At 39.4% G+C, this 14247-nt stretch overlaps 1 protein-coding gene across 2 annotated transcripts in view; it reads right to left on the bottom strand.

Annotated features, from left to right (window-relative positions):
- LRP5 (LDL receptor related protein 5) overlaps positions 1-14247 on the bottom strand; it is a 126668-nt gene that overhangs the window by 72672 nt on the left and 39749 nt on the right. For both annotated transcript variants that reach the window (XM_061462835.1, XM_061462836.1), the window contains exons 4-5: positions 11354-11550; positions 9200-9331 (exon numbers count right to left, since the gene is read on the bottom strand). In XM_061462835.1, the coding sequence (XP_061318819.1) occupies positions 9200-9331; positions 11354-11550 (329 nt within the window). The remainder of the gene's footprint in view (positions 1-9199; positions 9332-11353; positions 11551-14247) is intronic.

Genomic DNA, 14247 nt, shown 5'->3' with positions numbered 1-14247 from the left:
CAGGTGATAACCAGGACAGTAGCTAAACTGGATGATTCTTGGGAAATTCTTCTAATTTCTAACATACCTTTAACTGAGACTTATGGGAAAAAGAAATAATAAGGGGAATGAGCTACTTGGCCAATTTAAAGTTCTGGCTGCTTGGCAATCTCTACTATAGAGATGCTTAAAACTAAGTCAAATTATTACACAACATTCCTGACAGACGTGCACCTACATCCTTGGACACTGAAAAACACATGAACAGAGAAAATGTTATCACAGCATATTTCACTATATTTCACTCCTCACGCCCTTGAAAATTGGCAAAAGAGCATTATTGGGGGTAATTTTGGATAGGTGTAAAAATCCTGGCTTTTATTATAAAGCAGTTCAAGATCAGAGACTTGGTTATAATCATATTTTGTTAATAAATTTCTGCTAGAGAAAGAAAAGAGTTGGCAGGAGGCTCTGAGCACATCCCTAAGAGATGAGAACTTGACACTGGTTCTCTCTAAAAACCTGGACAAACACGCTTGTCTGGCTCATTAGTTTTATCTGTATCATGGAGGTATTTTGATTATTAACGTTGGTAGGAATGTTTTCAAGGCTACAAAAGTGTTATGCCGTGACTTGCCTACTGTTATCCTAGATACCCTAGAACCTGCCTAATACATGGCAGCTAGCTATTTACCTAGTGCTAAAGTGCTACAGCATTTTATTTAATAAACTTCATCTTCAAAACCTCTCTCACCACAGTCACTTTTGTAACCACATGATTAAGAGATTCCCAGCAGAACTGTTAACTGCTACAACATGGTCATATATAAACACCATACAATGAACAAAAGCCTTTTTTCGAGGGGAGAGGGGAGTGCAAGCTATTCCAACATCACAATTGCAGCAACCAAACACTGCCGCAGAAGTTTCTGTAAAGTCCCCTATGCAAGCCATAGATCACAAAATCAGAAAGAATTAGGTCCCTGTAAAGTCTCCATTCAGACAGCATTTTAAAAGATTGAAATTAAAACTGTCTTATTTTTCCAACTGTTTCAAACTTTGAACTGCTTCTTTTTCTGTCACCTTGTTTTTATTCAACAAAACCTTTCTGCAGACCTTCCACAGAACTTTTCAGTTCTGATGAAAAGCTGATGAACTGTTCTGGTTAACACGCAGAACAATATCTGAACTTAAAATGCAAGGAGAACAGAAAACAAAGTAATACCATTCAAGGCAGTTATTCTCACTCCCTGAAGACTATATTCACTCTATGCAATCAAGAAATCCTACACAAGCAGGTTAAGAGACTCCTTTTTTTGCTCATATATGTGATGCTTTCCTCCCCTATCCAATAATCAGATATTTTTAATATCCACGCTAAGTATAGTGTTTGCTTTGATTTGGTTTGTGCTCTTGTTATTAAAAATCCATGCTCCAGTGCTGGAAATGGCAACCATACTCTATTTGTAAAATTAAGTACAATCGAAGCTGACAGCAGCGAAGCAGGCCATCCCACCAGCTTGACAAGAGCCTTTTCTATTCTTCCCTTGGCCCACTTCACATTTGACAAGTGACAAGACATCTATAATACAGTAACAAATGCTCCAATTTATTCACCCAACCTAAACGAATGTAGACTGCAGTGGCTGCCTCTGCTAATCTATGCCAGAAAACGCCACGCTATTCCTTTCCCATTTGTCTGCCTGCTAATTAGACTTCAACAATGCTCCATTGTGAGACTCTTCCCCCAGTTTTATGTATGTGCACGTGCATGCATCTGCATGTATAGACTTAGGCTATATAGACTTAGGCTATTTACAGGCAACTTTGGAAATCTCTATATTTGGCAGGGGCTGGGGGGGGAGAGAATGATCAGATAAACTGTAAAAATGGGAAAGCTTTTAGCTCTTCCCTGAAGAAGAAAATAGTAAGCACTTTTTGAAAACAGTGTGTTAGAAGTACCCTGACTGCAGGCAACTCTTTTACAAGCTGTTTGAGCACAGCTATCTCGGCACTCTTGACAAAATAAAATGATTTACCAGAAAAACAAGGGATTTTGTCAGTTGCTGTAATACAGTGAGTTACCTGGCAAAGTCTCAACATATGGCACAAAGCGTGGCGTGGGGAGAAGGGTAAGATGCAGAATATGGGTGCGGGAGAAAAATTCATTATTCTGTACGGAGTCTATAAAAATAACTAACATTGCCATGCAGTTTAATAGGCTAGCCAATATTCAAAACAATTACAACATCTTGCATAAAGGCTTAGCAGTAACTGCTCTTCACCCCACAGGAAAATTGAAGTAACAACACTTGTTGTGAGATGTTTAAATCAACAACAGTGAGTTAAACCCCATTCCTGCTACTCAGCTTCCACAGAAAATAAAATATTTAAGGAGTTGAAACAAACTTTGGTAATGCCTAAAAATAATGGAAATTCTTTTTATATCATAGAAACACAGACTTGTTTGGGTTGGAAGGGACCTTAAAGCTCATCCAATTCCAACCCCCTGGCACATGCAGGGACACCTTCCACTAGACCAGGTTGCTCCAAGCCCCATCCAACCTGGCCTTGAACACTGCCAGGGATGGGGCAGCCACAGCTTTTCTGGGCAACCTGTGCCAGCGCCTCACCACCTACACAGGAAAGAATATATTCTCCCTGGGTACCTCAACAGAGTCAGTTGCAACATAAACAGCACTATGCATCCCAGTTCAGGTCTTTCTTTATTTTCCAGCCTGAGAGGAAGTGAGCACTGCTTCATACAGTGTGATGTTGAAGGGCTGGGAAAAGCTGTCGAGATACTCTCCTACTTGACACTGCACACTGGGGAAAGCATGCAAGGCACATCAGGTTTACCACCTTAAAACTGAGAGTTGCGTGCAGTGGGAGTATGCAACCAACAAAACAGAAACAGGAAAAGTTTCTTTGAAAGAATGTTTTGAGCGTCCGCATTCAGACAGCCCTTGATTTAATTGAAAGGTAAGTAGGCAATAAGGAAAACTAACACTTGTGACAAAGAAAGGAAATACCAGAGCGCTCACGTAACTCATAAATTACATCATATCTGTCTGCATGTTACAGTGAAAAGTTGCCTACTGTTTCTTCCATTATCTCAGTAGCTGAGTTCCAACAGTTACTTTGCCTGAACCAGAACAAAACCCCCTACAATTCAGAGATTTGACACATTTATACCGTCATTAAAAAAGCCCCGCAAACAGAATATTAAACTGTACAGCTGCTAAGACGATTAGCACAAAACAGCAGACTAAGACAAAATTAGTTTCTTCCGGAGAAATCTGCTGCAACACAGAAGTCAGTTACCTACTCTAATTTAGGACTGAGCTTATGTGAGACACCTAAAATTTGTACATACCCAGTGTTACACGTGGGAGCACAAAGCTTTGTAAAGGTACTATTGACAGAGTAGACAACTCAAGAGTTACTCCTTTTGAGTAAGTCTTAGAAATATTTACTCAATGTGACATTAGTGTAACAGTCATGACTGCATGGGCAGTAAACAGTATCAAAGGTCAGCACAACTGTCTGGCTATCGCTGTACCAAGCAAAGAATCTGTCCTTATACAGAGGATTCATTCAAACACCTCAAAGCAGTTGAGCAACTAAGTCCTACCCCAGACCCTGAGGTCTGTCTATACCATATGTGCTTTAAAGAAAGAGAAGAGAAAGTTGGAAATGTTAAGTGGTAAATCTGAATGTTAGCTTATAGATATCATAGTCCAAGCTTCTACTTTGTATTAACAACAGAAAAAAATAAAAGAGCATCCCTTTGCACAGAATTCTTAACAGTTCATAAGAAGCCATAGGAAAAAAGATGAGCCAAGAAAAAGTCTGTCAGAAATCCTCACCACTAGAAAGAAGGAACAGCCTTTGGATTGTGGTATTTCATTCCAAAGCATAGTGTCATAGTTTAAATGCACCTATTCTCTGCTGGAGATATAAAATACCACTGGCTCCAAGTAAGGAATCACTGACTTGAGAAGGGACAGCCATTTTACCACCCATTCTGTTAAACAGTTTTGGTGGTGACACCTTCAAATAAATACAGAATATGATCAAAAATTTATTACAACCTAACAAGATACATACTCAATTTTTTTTTTAATACTGAACTGCAATACAATATTTGTCCTACAGCCCTACTGATGTTGACTTCTAATTGCAGACACTTCCCACTCACTAAGAGACCCTGAACATGTTAGTGTCTCTGCATTGCTGTCTTCCTTTACACAAACAGAAATACTTTATGTCCCATGAGCCCTCTCTGAGGCTGACAGCTATATAATGATTTGAAGTTTAAGCATTATTTATTATGCTCCATGTATGACGAAGCCACACAAAATTCAATTCTGAGCTAACACAATCACCTGTCAAAGGGTAAACATCATGGAAAAAACTTACAAACAACTGTAAATGAGGGCTTGCAAATCTAGGGGGCATCTCAACCTCACTGTTGTTACATCAGTGCAGCAAAATAGAGCTCGAGTTACCATTGGGTCTTGGTAACTTTCCATGCGTAGGTACCATGGTGAACACAAGATAACAAAGTTTACACATAAACCTTCTCAGTGCAGACCCAGGATGTGGTTCTTCTGCAGCATAAAATCAGAATCAATCCAGAGACTCACTAGTGCTGAGAAAGAAGGTACCATCTCTAACTAGCCAGTGTTTCAGAGTCCTGGAAAGCAGTCATCAATCAGGTACCAAAGCCCAAAGACAGTTTCATTAACTAGTTTAGCAAAACCACTGACAACAGAGCTGTAAGATGAGATGGCAGACCTTCTAGAATACTTACTCCCTCCCGGTTTCCTCCCTGTAGTATGTTTCTAATAGATTTCATCCTATGAAATTATAAACAAGTCTATTTCCATGAGGCTATTTCACTTTCTCACTACATGAAGTACTCTCCATTTTTATAAGGATGAAAGCTGCTATGAATAGCAAGTAATGTGATCTTTTCATACAGATCAAATAAAATCACAAACATAACACTAACAAAAGCAAGCAGAAAACAGACTCAAAACAAGCAAGATGTACACATGAATGAAAGACAAAAAAACACCCATGAAATTTTTATGAAATGGAGTAGAGGTAGCATCTAGAATAGAAGAGGTAGCATCTAGATTTTCCTTGATTGTCAGGTACCCATTGCTGGACAGTTTTCACAACCCTGTCTGGTGTATTGGAAAGGTATCTCAGTGAAAAATAGTTCCATGTAATACTATTTCTGAGTAAATAACACCTAGCCCATTGTTTTAGTGTTAAAGAATCAACAGGATGTGTTTGGAGTAAGTAGTATACCACAGGTCCCAATGCAGCAAGTAAAATGCTATTTCCTCATTCAACCCACTGCATCTCATTTTCATAGTCGGGAATCTGGGTAATTCTCCACCTTGCAGGAACCACCATAGACTACTTGTACATTTGATCTATTATCCAAACTTTCCCTCTCATCTGGTGCAAAACACCCATAGGTATTTTCAGTGAATCATCTGGCTGGAGGGAAGACACCACTATGATTAAGGAGCTAATATGGCTGCATGCACTGGGGGAGATTCCAATTACACAATTATCATCTTCAGAGAAGGATCAGAATAACCTCTAAGAAGCCACATCTCATACTAACAAAGAAAAAACACGAGCTCCACAATTCCTTGATAAGCAAAGGGAGCACAGTATACATTTGGGAGTGCAGCAAGAAGAGGTGGAATGAGGAAGAAGTCCTCTGGAAATTCTGGATCACATCTCCCTGTGGTAGTCAGACACCAGGCACAAGACAGAAGACATCTATGAAGTTAAAGAATTTTGCAACCAAAAGACTGTGGTTTCCACAGCTGCATTTCAATCACAGAATGGGCAAGAGGGAGAGAAAAGCATACAAGGCAGCTGTCAAGATTCTAGGAAATAAGGGAAAATAAGAGTTTTTCCTGTGTATTTTCATCATGATAAACAGATTAGGACATGAGTGCTCCTTCCCAATACAGCCCCAAACTAAACTCTGACTATATTTCAGTATTAACTACTGGTATGCAAGATTTTGCTTCCAGCATCTTCCAAGTGCTAGAAGACTGACAGTTATATTAGGTTATTCACATAAGGCCAGCAGAAGCTTTCTCAGGTACTTAAAAGAGCTGATTTACAGCAATTATCCCAAATAACAAATGTGGACCTAACCCTTCCCTTTCACAAAGGGGCTGTTCATCTCTAATTAGCAGTTCTCCTACTTAATCAGAATGTCTGGATTAGTCCATACTGTTTCTCTTTATTAATCAGGAAGATGTGTTATAACAAAGGGACCTCCTTCTCTGAAAATATAATAAGGGAAGCTGGCTCTTCAAACACCTGAAGTTAGCACTACCTTTTCCAATTATGAAAAAAAATTCCTCTTTTTTCACTTGAGCAAGCAGATTTTCCTAGTTTATTTGATAAACTACAGCTGTCACACCTTCCCGGCAGACAGAAACCCGCTGGAGAAGTCATGACAGTCTGGTGAAGTTCCTGCTGACTGGAAAAGGAGAACTAATAACCCCCTTAAAAAAAAAAAAAAAAAACCACAACAAAAAAACACAACAAAACACCAAACCCCCCCCCCCTCCCCCCATGCAAAAAAAAAACAAACAGGAAAAAGGAAGATCCAGGGAATCAGAGGCCAGTCAGTCTCACATTGTTGCCTGGCAAGATCATGGAGCAGGTCCTCCTGGAAACTATGCTAAGGCACATGGAAAACAGAAAGGTGGTTGGTGACAGCCAACATGGGCTGTCACCATGTTCACTAAGGGCAAATTGTGCCCAACAAATCTGGTGATCTTCTATGATAGGCCAGAGCAACTGTTTAGAACCAGAGAGAGAGCAAGAATGAGTCAATACCAAAAAGCCAAAATTAAAGAATAATGAACTATTCTTTTAATGCTGACAGAATACTTACAGCTTCAGCAGATCAACAGTTATTTGTTTAGAAAAAGTGTAAAAAGTGTAAAAATTTGTTTAGAAAAAGTGTAGGAAAACCTAATATCACAGTTTCAATGCATAGAGACATAACCCACAGCAAAGCAAACAGTGGCGCAGCCTGTCCTTTAGCTCACGTTTCCTTAATTACCTAGGCCCATTACCATTCAACACTGTTTGTAAAGAGCTACAGAGCTCTCACACCTGAACATTACCAATATATGCATTCTTCAATATCCAAGAGAGCTGAAATCACCTAAGAGCCTCAGGGCTTTTCTGCAGAAGAATGCTTTCTGAAAGAGATACACAGTTAACACAGTTCTATTTGTGCCAGTAAAGCCCCCATGCGGGCACAAATTCTGAGAACACAATGCTTTTTTCCCTTGCAGACAAATCTCCAGTAGCATTTGAGTAATTCACTTGAAATCTTAACATCAAAGAAGCTAATACGCCCAAGTGACTGTACTTTGGCACTTTTGCTCAAGCCAATAGGAACAAAATGCAGACGTGGTGAACACTGTTGCATCTGTAGTTCCTGATACGACTTCACTACAAAGAACTTGTACAGAGAACAAAAAGTCAGTTCCTTGCAACCAAGAATTTAATTAATAAAAGGGGAAAGAGATGCACATGGATGTTGGCATAAGGCAGACAGGACAACAAAAGATGTGGAGCTTGGGAAAGAAATAATCCATAAAAATGAACCAAAAGGCCACATTCTTATGCAAAATGAGATTTCCTGTTCCCATCCCGTTTTTTTGGTCTCCTTTGACAGGACACCCTTGACAGATTGTCTGACCTGACAATGGAAAGGTGAAAGCACAGTATAAGCAGTCGCTCCTGCTTGTGCTATCCGCCAAAACCCCAAGAGCAGGCTGACCTTCATTCCCACTGCCAGAAACATGAGGTCAATATTAACGTTTAAAAAGGTTGTCCTGAGCTCAGCAACATTTATTTTAAAGCTATGGAAAGGAAACTTTCCAAAGCTGGAAGGAGGAAATAGAAAGGTCTTTCCGCAGCTGCAAGAACTACCTTACAAGCCTTTCAATTGCAGCAGGATGAGCTAATAAAGCTGGCCGTTAAACCCTAGAGGTTCAGTGTTCAAATTCTGCTTAAAGTTCGCAAATGAAATGAATATCTTATGCTTACTAAGTACTCAGAGGAATCAAGCCACATCAGAAAATGACTATACTATTTGACTAGACTCATTGAAAATGCATTGGAGACAGGCAGCAGTCTGTTGGCAGAACATTCTCCAAAACCTTGCCTCCTAGTGTCCCACTAGCAGTGTTAGTTGCCTGCTTTTGTAAGATGCATTTTTAAAAGAGGCTTCCTGATCAATGCTAGTACCAAGTTTTCAATGTGTACTACTAGACTCATTCAACTTATTCAACTCATTCACTTATTCAACTCATTCAACTTAACATACAAAATATGCATATAGTTATACTTTTCAATTAAAGCATATACTTTAGCTATTAGCCTTTAAACAGCTTTCTACTGGGTATCACAGAATCAGAATGGTTATACACAAGCCTGTCCTACTACTACTCAGTAACGTGAACAGCCACCTAGGAAATTATTTTCTCTAGCTCAGTTATCTCAAGCAGCAAACTTCATAAGCTTTTTCACAGAAAGCCTTGCCTCACTTTTAAAAATTAAATACAATGTCCAAAAAACATAAACTAGATCCAGGAATTAAAAATTCCTAGCGCAAATTTCTCATAAACCCTTCACACAGTGGAGCCCAAAGGGAAACAGAGGAATGATTAATCTTCAGAACCAGAAAGTATTGTTAGTTTAAATCTTGATTTTTCTGTACAAATTATTTCAGTATAAAACTAACTGAAGCAGGGGTAACTCACTGGGTTATCTGTAAAATAGCACCTTGACTGAATTATTGGCACATCTGTGTACAGAACATCCCAGGCGTAGCTAACTTCGAGATGCCACTCAAAGGCAACAGCTTGGCCACCACTACCGCATCACTGACCATCACTGGACAGTGAATGGAAGGAAGCAGAAGTTTGTCTATGGTCCACTGTCCAATCAGAAAAACGTCCTACAATAGCTTACTTCTAATAAAATTTTTCTACAATGGGCTCCACATACTACTTTATTCCTACAGAGAACTGGCAACGCATAATACAGTCAAAAGACACAAAATACAGCCAAAATTCTCCAGTTTCTGATGCAATGGATTGCTCTAATTCATAAAAATTACTCTGTGACTGTAGAAAAGCCAAGCTCCTACCTGATTTGCAAGTCCTGCCATCGTCTTCCAGCTGCACACCAGTGGGGCAGGCACAGCTGTAGAAGGGGTCTCTTGGAGAGAGCAGGCACAGATGGGAGCAACCACCATTGTTTTCTTCACATGGAGTGTGAACTGCAAGAAACCAAACACATTTATTTTCATATTTCTAGAACCATTAAAGCCCTCTTTTCTCCATGAGAAAGAATGTATAGATTCAAAATGAATGGCACAACAAGCAGAGGAACCACAATATAAAGTGTTTGATTCTCTCCTGTTCAGCATCTCACTTGTAGGGACACCTAAATTGAGATGCACACAAGAGCTGATTTTGAAAGAGCTGACAGCTCAGCACATTCACACTATGCAGTTCTTTCAATGTTTCTAAAGCTGAAACAGCTAACAGCTTTGGACTTCAATTACTTTGTGGATGCTGCATCTGCTAAGTATCATGAAAATGGAAAACAGGGCTTGAAGGATGGTGATGGTGGTGGGGGTGACCAGTTCTAGGAAAGAAAGGAAAATACAACAATTTGTACAATTCCTACATTACAGTTGTGGTGCATGTTGGAAATACCTTGGAAATCTTTTTCAAAAGCTTTCACAGCAAGACAAGTCCCTGAATCATCAGGAAGTACAGAACAGCAACATGTAAAGTCCTCAATTTTGAAAATATTAAAAAAAAAAAAATCGGAGGGGAGGCAGGCAGGGACAGGATGGGGACAGACACGAGAACTGCATGTACCTACCTCATTTATATGGGGGAAAAATGGCAGCAAGAGATCAAACTCTAGCCACAAATAATTATGGACAATATTGTCAGCTATTAAAGAAAAAAACCCTGCAAGTTGTGCAAGATCTGTCAGTCATAGTTTGAATAAGCATCTGAACTGCTTTAATATAAAACTACAAAATTTCCAGCTAATTTGGCTTGTCTTACTTCCACTGACAGTCACAAAGAGGGAAAAAAAGGGAGAGGAAGAAATCCAAGCCTGATCTTAATGAAGTCAATGGCATCTGAGCTATTTTCAGCATATGCCATTTCCCTATACACCATATTTTCTTTGTGACTGACCCAGAAATACGACGACCCAAGGCTGGGACATTCCCTGAGCTAAAAGCAATGCCAGGAATTCAGCACAGACAAACTCTTATCTGGAGCTGTGAGATAAACCAGGGTGCTGTGCATACCTGACAACCTCAATGAAAACTTGCACATGTTCCATCACCAAGATGATCTCCAAACTTCTTTTGTTTACTTTCAGTCCTGTTTACTGACATCTTATAAACTCTACTGGAATAGCAAACATTATCTTCAGGGAAGCAGACTTTACTGGCATAAATAAATAGCTGGCATAAATAAAGCAGCAAATCCAAAGTACAATCCTAGGCAAGAGGTGATTCTTCCCATAGCTACTCAATTATATATGTTTCCACCACTGCTTTCAAGTCCCATTCTCACAATACTGAAAAAGACCCACCTGGACTAACATAGCTACATGCAGCCAAAAAAAAAATCTTAGGCCGCATAGTATCACATGCATATACAAAATATATACCACATCATGCAATTTTCAGTTCTCTTCACCTGCCTTCCTCTGAGGTAGCATCACACACAAAGGAAAAATAGAGGCAGGTATATGTTTCATATAAGAGCTCAGATTTAAGTCCCTTCCATACTGAAGCATTCATCACCTATTTGTTACATATTGAAGATAAACATGATCAAGTCTGGAATGCAAAATCTGTATCTGTAAGTACAGGAACATTACATATTTTGGGGTAATTCTACTTATTAAAAAAAAAGCAATGATACGCATTTTTTTCCAGTTGTCTTTAAAATAATAGTGTTAAAAAGATGCCAGCTGAGGTTTTATCATTTTCATTCTAGTATTTCAAATCACAAGATGTCACTGAAGTACAGCACTGGATTTTGAATTTTGTTATCCCAAGTGGGATGATGATTGAGCTCATATCAATTCATGTTGGAATTTTCAAAGAAAGGTACAGGATTCAGGTACTTACATACCTTTAGAAACCAATCTCCTGAAGGGTATGCAAAACCCCATGACTTCACACTAACCATTTTGTGATTAACATTTATCCTAATAAATAAGTAACAGTCACGCAAAAAGTTTCAGGGGAAGTAAAACATACAGTATGGCTGCCGGTCTGGGCTTAAAACCTGGATGTCCATTGGTGAATATAGGGAAGACAGTATTTCTCTCCTTTTCTCTCCTGTCCTTTTGTTACAGGCATGAATGGAGCGTGTTTGCCAGTCTGTCCAATACAAAGTGTCCCCAGATAACGTCAGTGCAAAGGGATGAGTAAGACTACCTTCGACAACTTTTTGCCTGGATCAAAGAAAAAACAAGGATTAAAAATGCATTGATTCCACGTGTTACCATGCAGAAAAAAAAACAAACCAAACTAGCTTTGTAAAAACTCACAGGAATTGGATTTTTTTTTTAACAGATTCACTGGACCAAGAGATTAATCTGGTGATAAATGATAAACAGACTTTAAAATATAAAACAAGATTTTGCTCCTTCATAAAATTAAAGACAAGAGCATACTCTATTTCATAGTGATGTGATACCTGGTCAGTTCCATAATGACCCCTGAAAGACCACACCTAAGCTCCTTAACAAGGCTGTGCAAATACCCAAACACAATTGCCTTTCAGAGTCCTACATTCAACATAAGTAGGATGTAACGTGTTGGAGCAAGTCCAGAGGAGATCACAAAGATGCTCTGAGGCCTGGAGCAGCTCTGCTCTGGAGACATGCTGAGAGAGCTGGGCTTGTTCAGCCTGGAGAAGAGAAGACTCCAGGGAGACCTTAGAGCAACTTCCAGCCCCTAAAGGGGCTGGCAAGAAAGCTGAAGAGGGGCTTTTGGCAAGGGCCTGTAGTGATAGGACAAGGGGGAATGGCTTTAAACTGACAGAGGGGAGATTGAGATCTTAGGCAGAAATTCTTCCCTGTGAAGGTGGTGAGGCGCTGGCACAGGTTGCCCAGAGAAGCTGTGGCTGCCCCATCCCTGGCAGTGCTCAAGGCCAGGCTGGACAAGGCTTGGAGCAACCTGGTCTAGTAGAAGGTGTCCCTGCCTGTGCCAGTGGGTTGGAACTGGATGAGCTTTAAGGTCCCTTCCAACCTAAGCCAGTCTGGGATTCTACAATCTGGAGGAAACATAGGTCCGAAGAGTGCTCCTCCTATTAAAACATTAGTTTTTTTTGTCCCCCTATTCAACAGATGATATTTTCTCCAGAACTTCAGTTGTACTCAGGCCTTTGTTGCAGCAGAAAAAAGAAGAAATGACCTGGGAGTCTCTTTAAATTACCCCTCTTAACTTGGTCAGCAGCAGATTTAAATGTAGAGCAGTGGCTGTATTCTAGTATCATAGCAGCTGTTTTCCAGAATACATTGCCCCTATTTCCACCATTCTTAGATATCAAATCTCCCCTTCTGTAATTACATCCCTTGAAACAGTTCCAGCCTATGTGCTTGCGAATTGATGGGTGCTAAGATGTAACCGGCAGGTTGCTCCAGCAACATTCATTCACCATGCAGAAGGCAAATTTCATTTTTATTGTAATTCTGAAGGAATTCTGAAGTGATTCTGTGACAAGGGATGGTAGAAGCCTTTGAAACACTGTAAGGTTTCTTTATTGGCAAGTCTGGGTGAAACCAATTTAGGAAACTTAAACTCTGTGTTTAAGGAACAGAAGCAACCTCCATAGTTATCATCTAGTTTGAACCAGTATTGAAGTCTACCTAAACACCAGAACCTGTAAGTCCCAACTTCACAGACTTTTGTTTCAACGCTTATCAGTAGAAGGCAAAAAAGAATAAAAATTTCCTTTTAGAAAAGAGTTAAAATTAAGATCAATATTCATGGCATTTTATTAATAAGCATAACATTTTAAGAAGGAAGTTTTATCATATTGTAACAATATGAAATATACACAGCTAAATGACATCAAGGTATTATATTGCACAATGCAGTTAGACCCAAGGAATTACCAGAATGCATCCAGCATAGGAATATCCTTAAGCATGCATTTACAATCTCCAGGAGTTAAGTAAAAGATGTAAGAAGTGTACAACATTGAGCCTTTTTTTTTTTTTAAATGAAAAATACACTATTTTTTTCTAAAATATTGTTCCATTTACAGTTCAATAAAAAACTGCTTGGGAGGTGGTGGACATGCACTGATCTATCACAAAGCAATTTGGACAGATTCCTGAAATTGGTGTATTCAAAAGCTCGCTTCCTTTTGGGTGGCCCTTCTCTACTTTAAAATGAGCAAAATAGATGTTATTAACCAACTGCAACTGTTCACACATTAATGCAAGTAAAGTTTACACAATTTGTATGTGCATGATAACTGCAGAATCAGTGTGGAAACTTTACTTGCTGCCACTTACCCCCACATCAGAGAAATATATTCATGTTCTGTTGTATGAAAATCTCTCTTAGATTTTGAATTTTGAAAGAGCACTTTCTTTCTATGAACTTGCAGCCAGCCTTTGAGCTACTGCTCCCTTCTATAAAGGCCTTTTCCCTTGTCTAGACTTCTGTCAATCAGTACTTGTCACTTACTACAATGCAACCATTATCCAGCTCTTACACAGTGCTCTCAAAGGAACTTAAGAGTGTTTTATAAAGGGTGGCAATATTGCTATTCCTCTTTGATGAGTGTGCAAATCAGGCACAGAATGCACCTCAGTAAAAAAAATGAAAAACACCACGGAAAATGCAGTGGGTTGTTTTTTTTTCTTTTCTTGAGGAAGGGGGGGATATTACTCTTTTTCACAGATATGCACAAAATACAACTCCTCAAAGTCTTTACCAAAGCAAAATGATTTCATAACATAGGCATTTAAGATATTTTGAAATCACAGAAATGAAAATGCCATTTTAAACCACCTGAAGACCAAAGCGAGACCAAAATGCAGAGACTCGCCTCCTCAGCAGGACATTTCAGTGGCTGACGACATACTTCAGGGACCAACACAACCTGCCTATTGAACACTACCCAGAACTGAAGG

This window comes from Pezoporus flaviventris, unplaced genomic scaffold (genome assembly GCF_033815535.1).
Source record: "Pezoporus flaviventris isolate CSIRO_AGI_PZ_B2104156 unplaced genomic scaffold, CSIRO_AGI_Pfla_v1 ptg000036l, whole genome shotgun sequence".
Taxonomy (NCBI): Eukaryota; Metazoa; Chordata; class Aves; order Psittaciformes; family Psittacidae; genus Pezoporus; species Pezoporus flaviventris.
The sequence above is the reverse complement of the archived record's forward strand: the minus strand, read 5'-3'. Positions and strand labels throughout refer to the sequence as shown.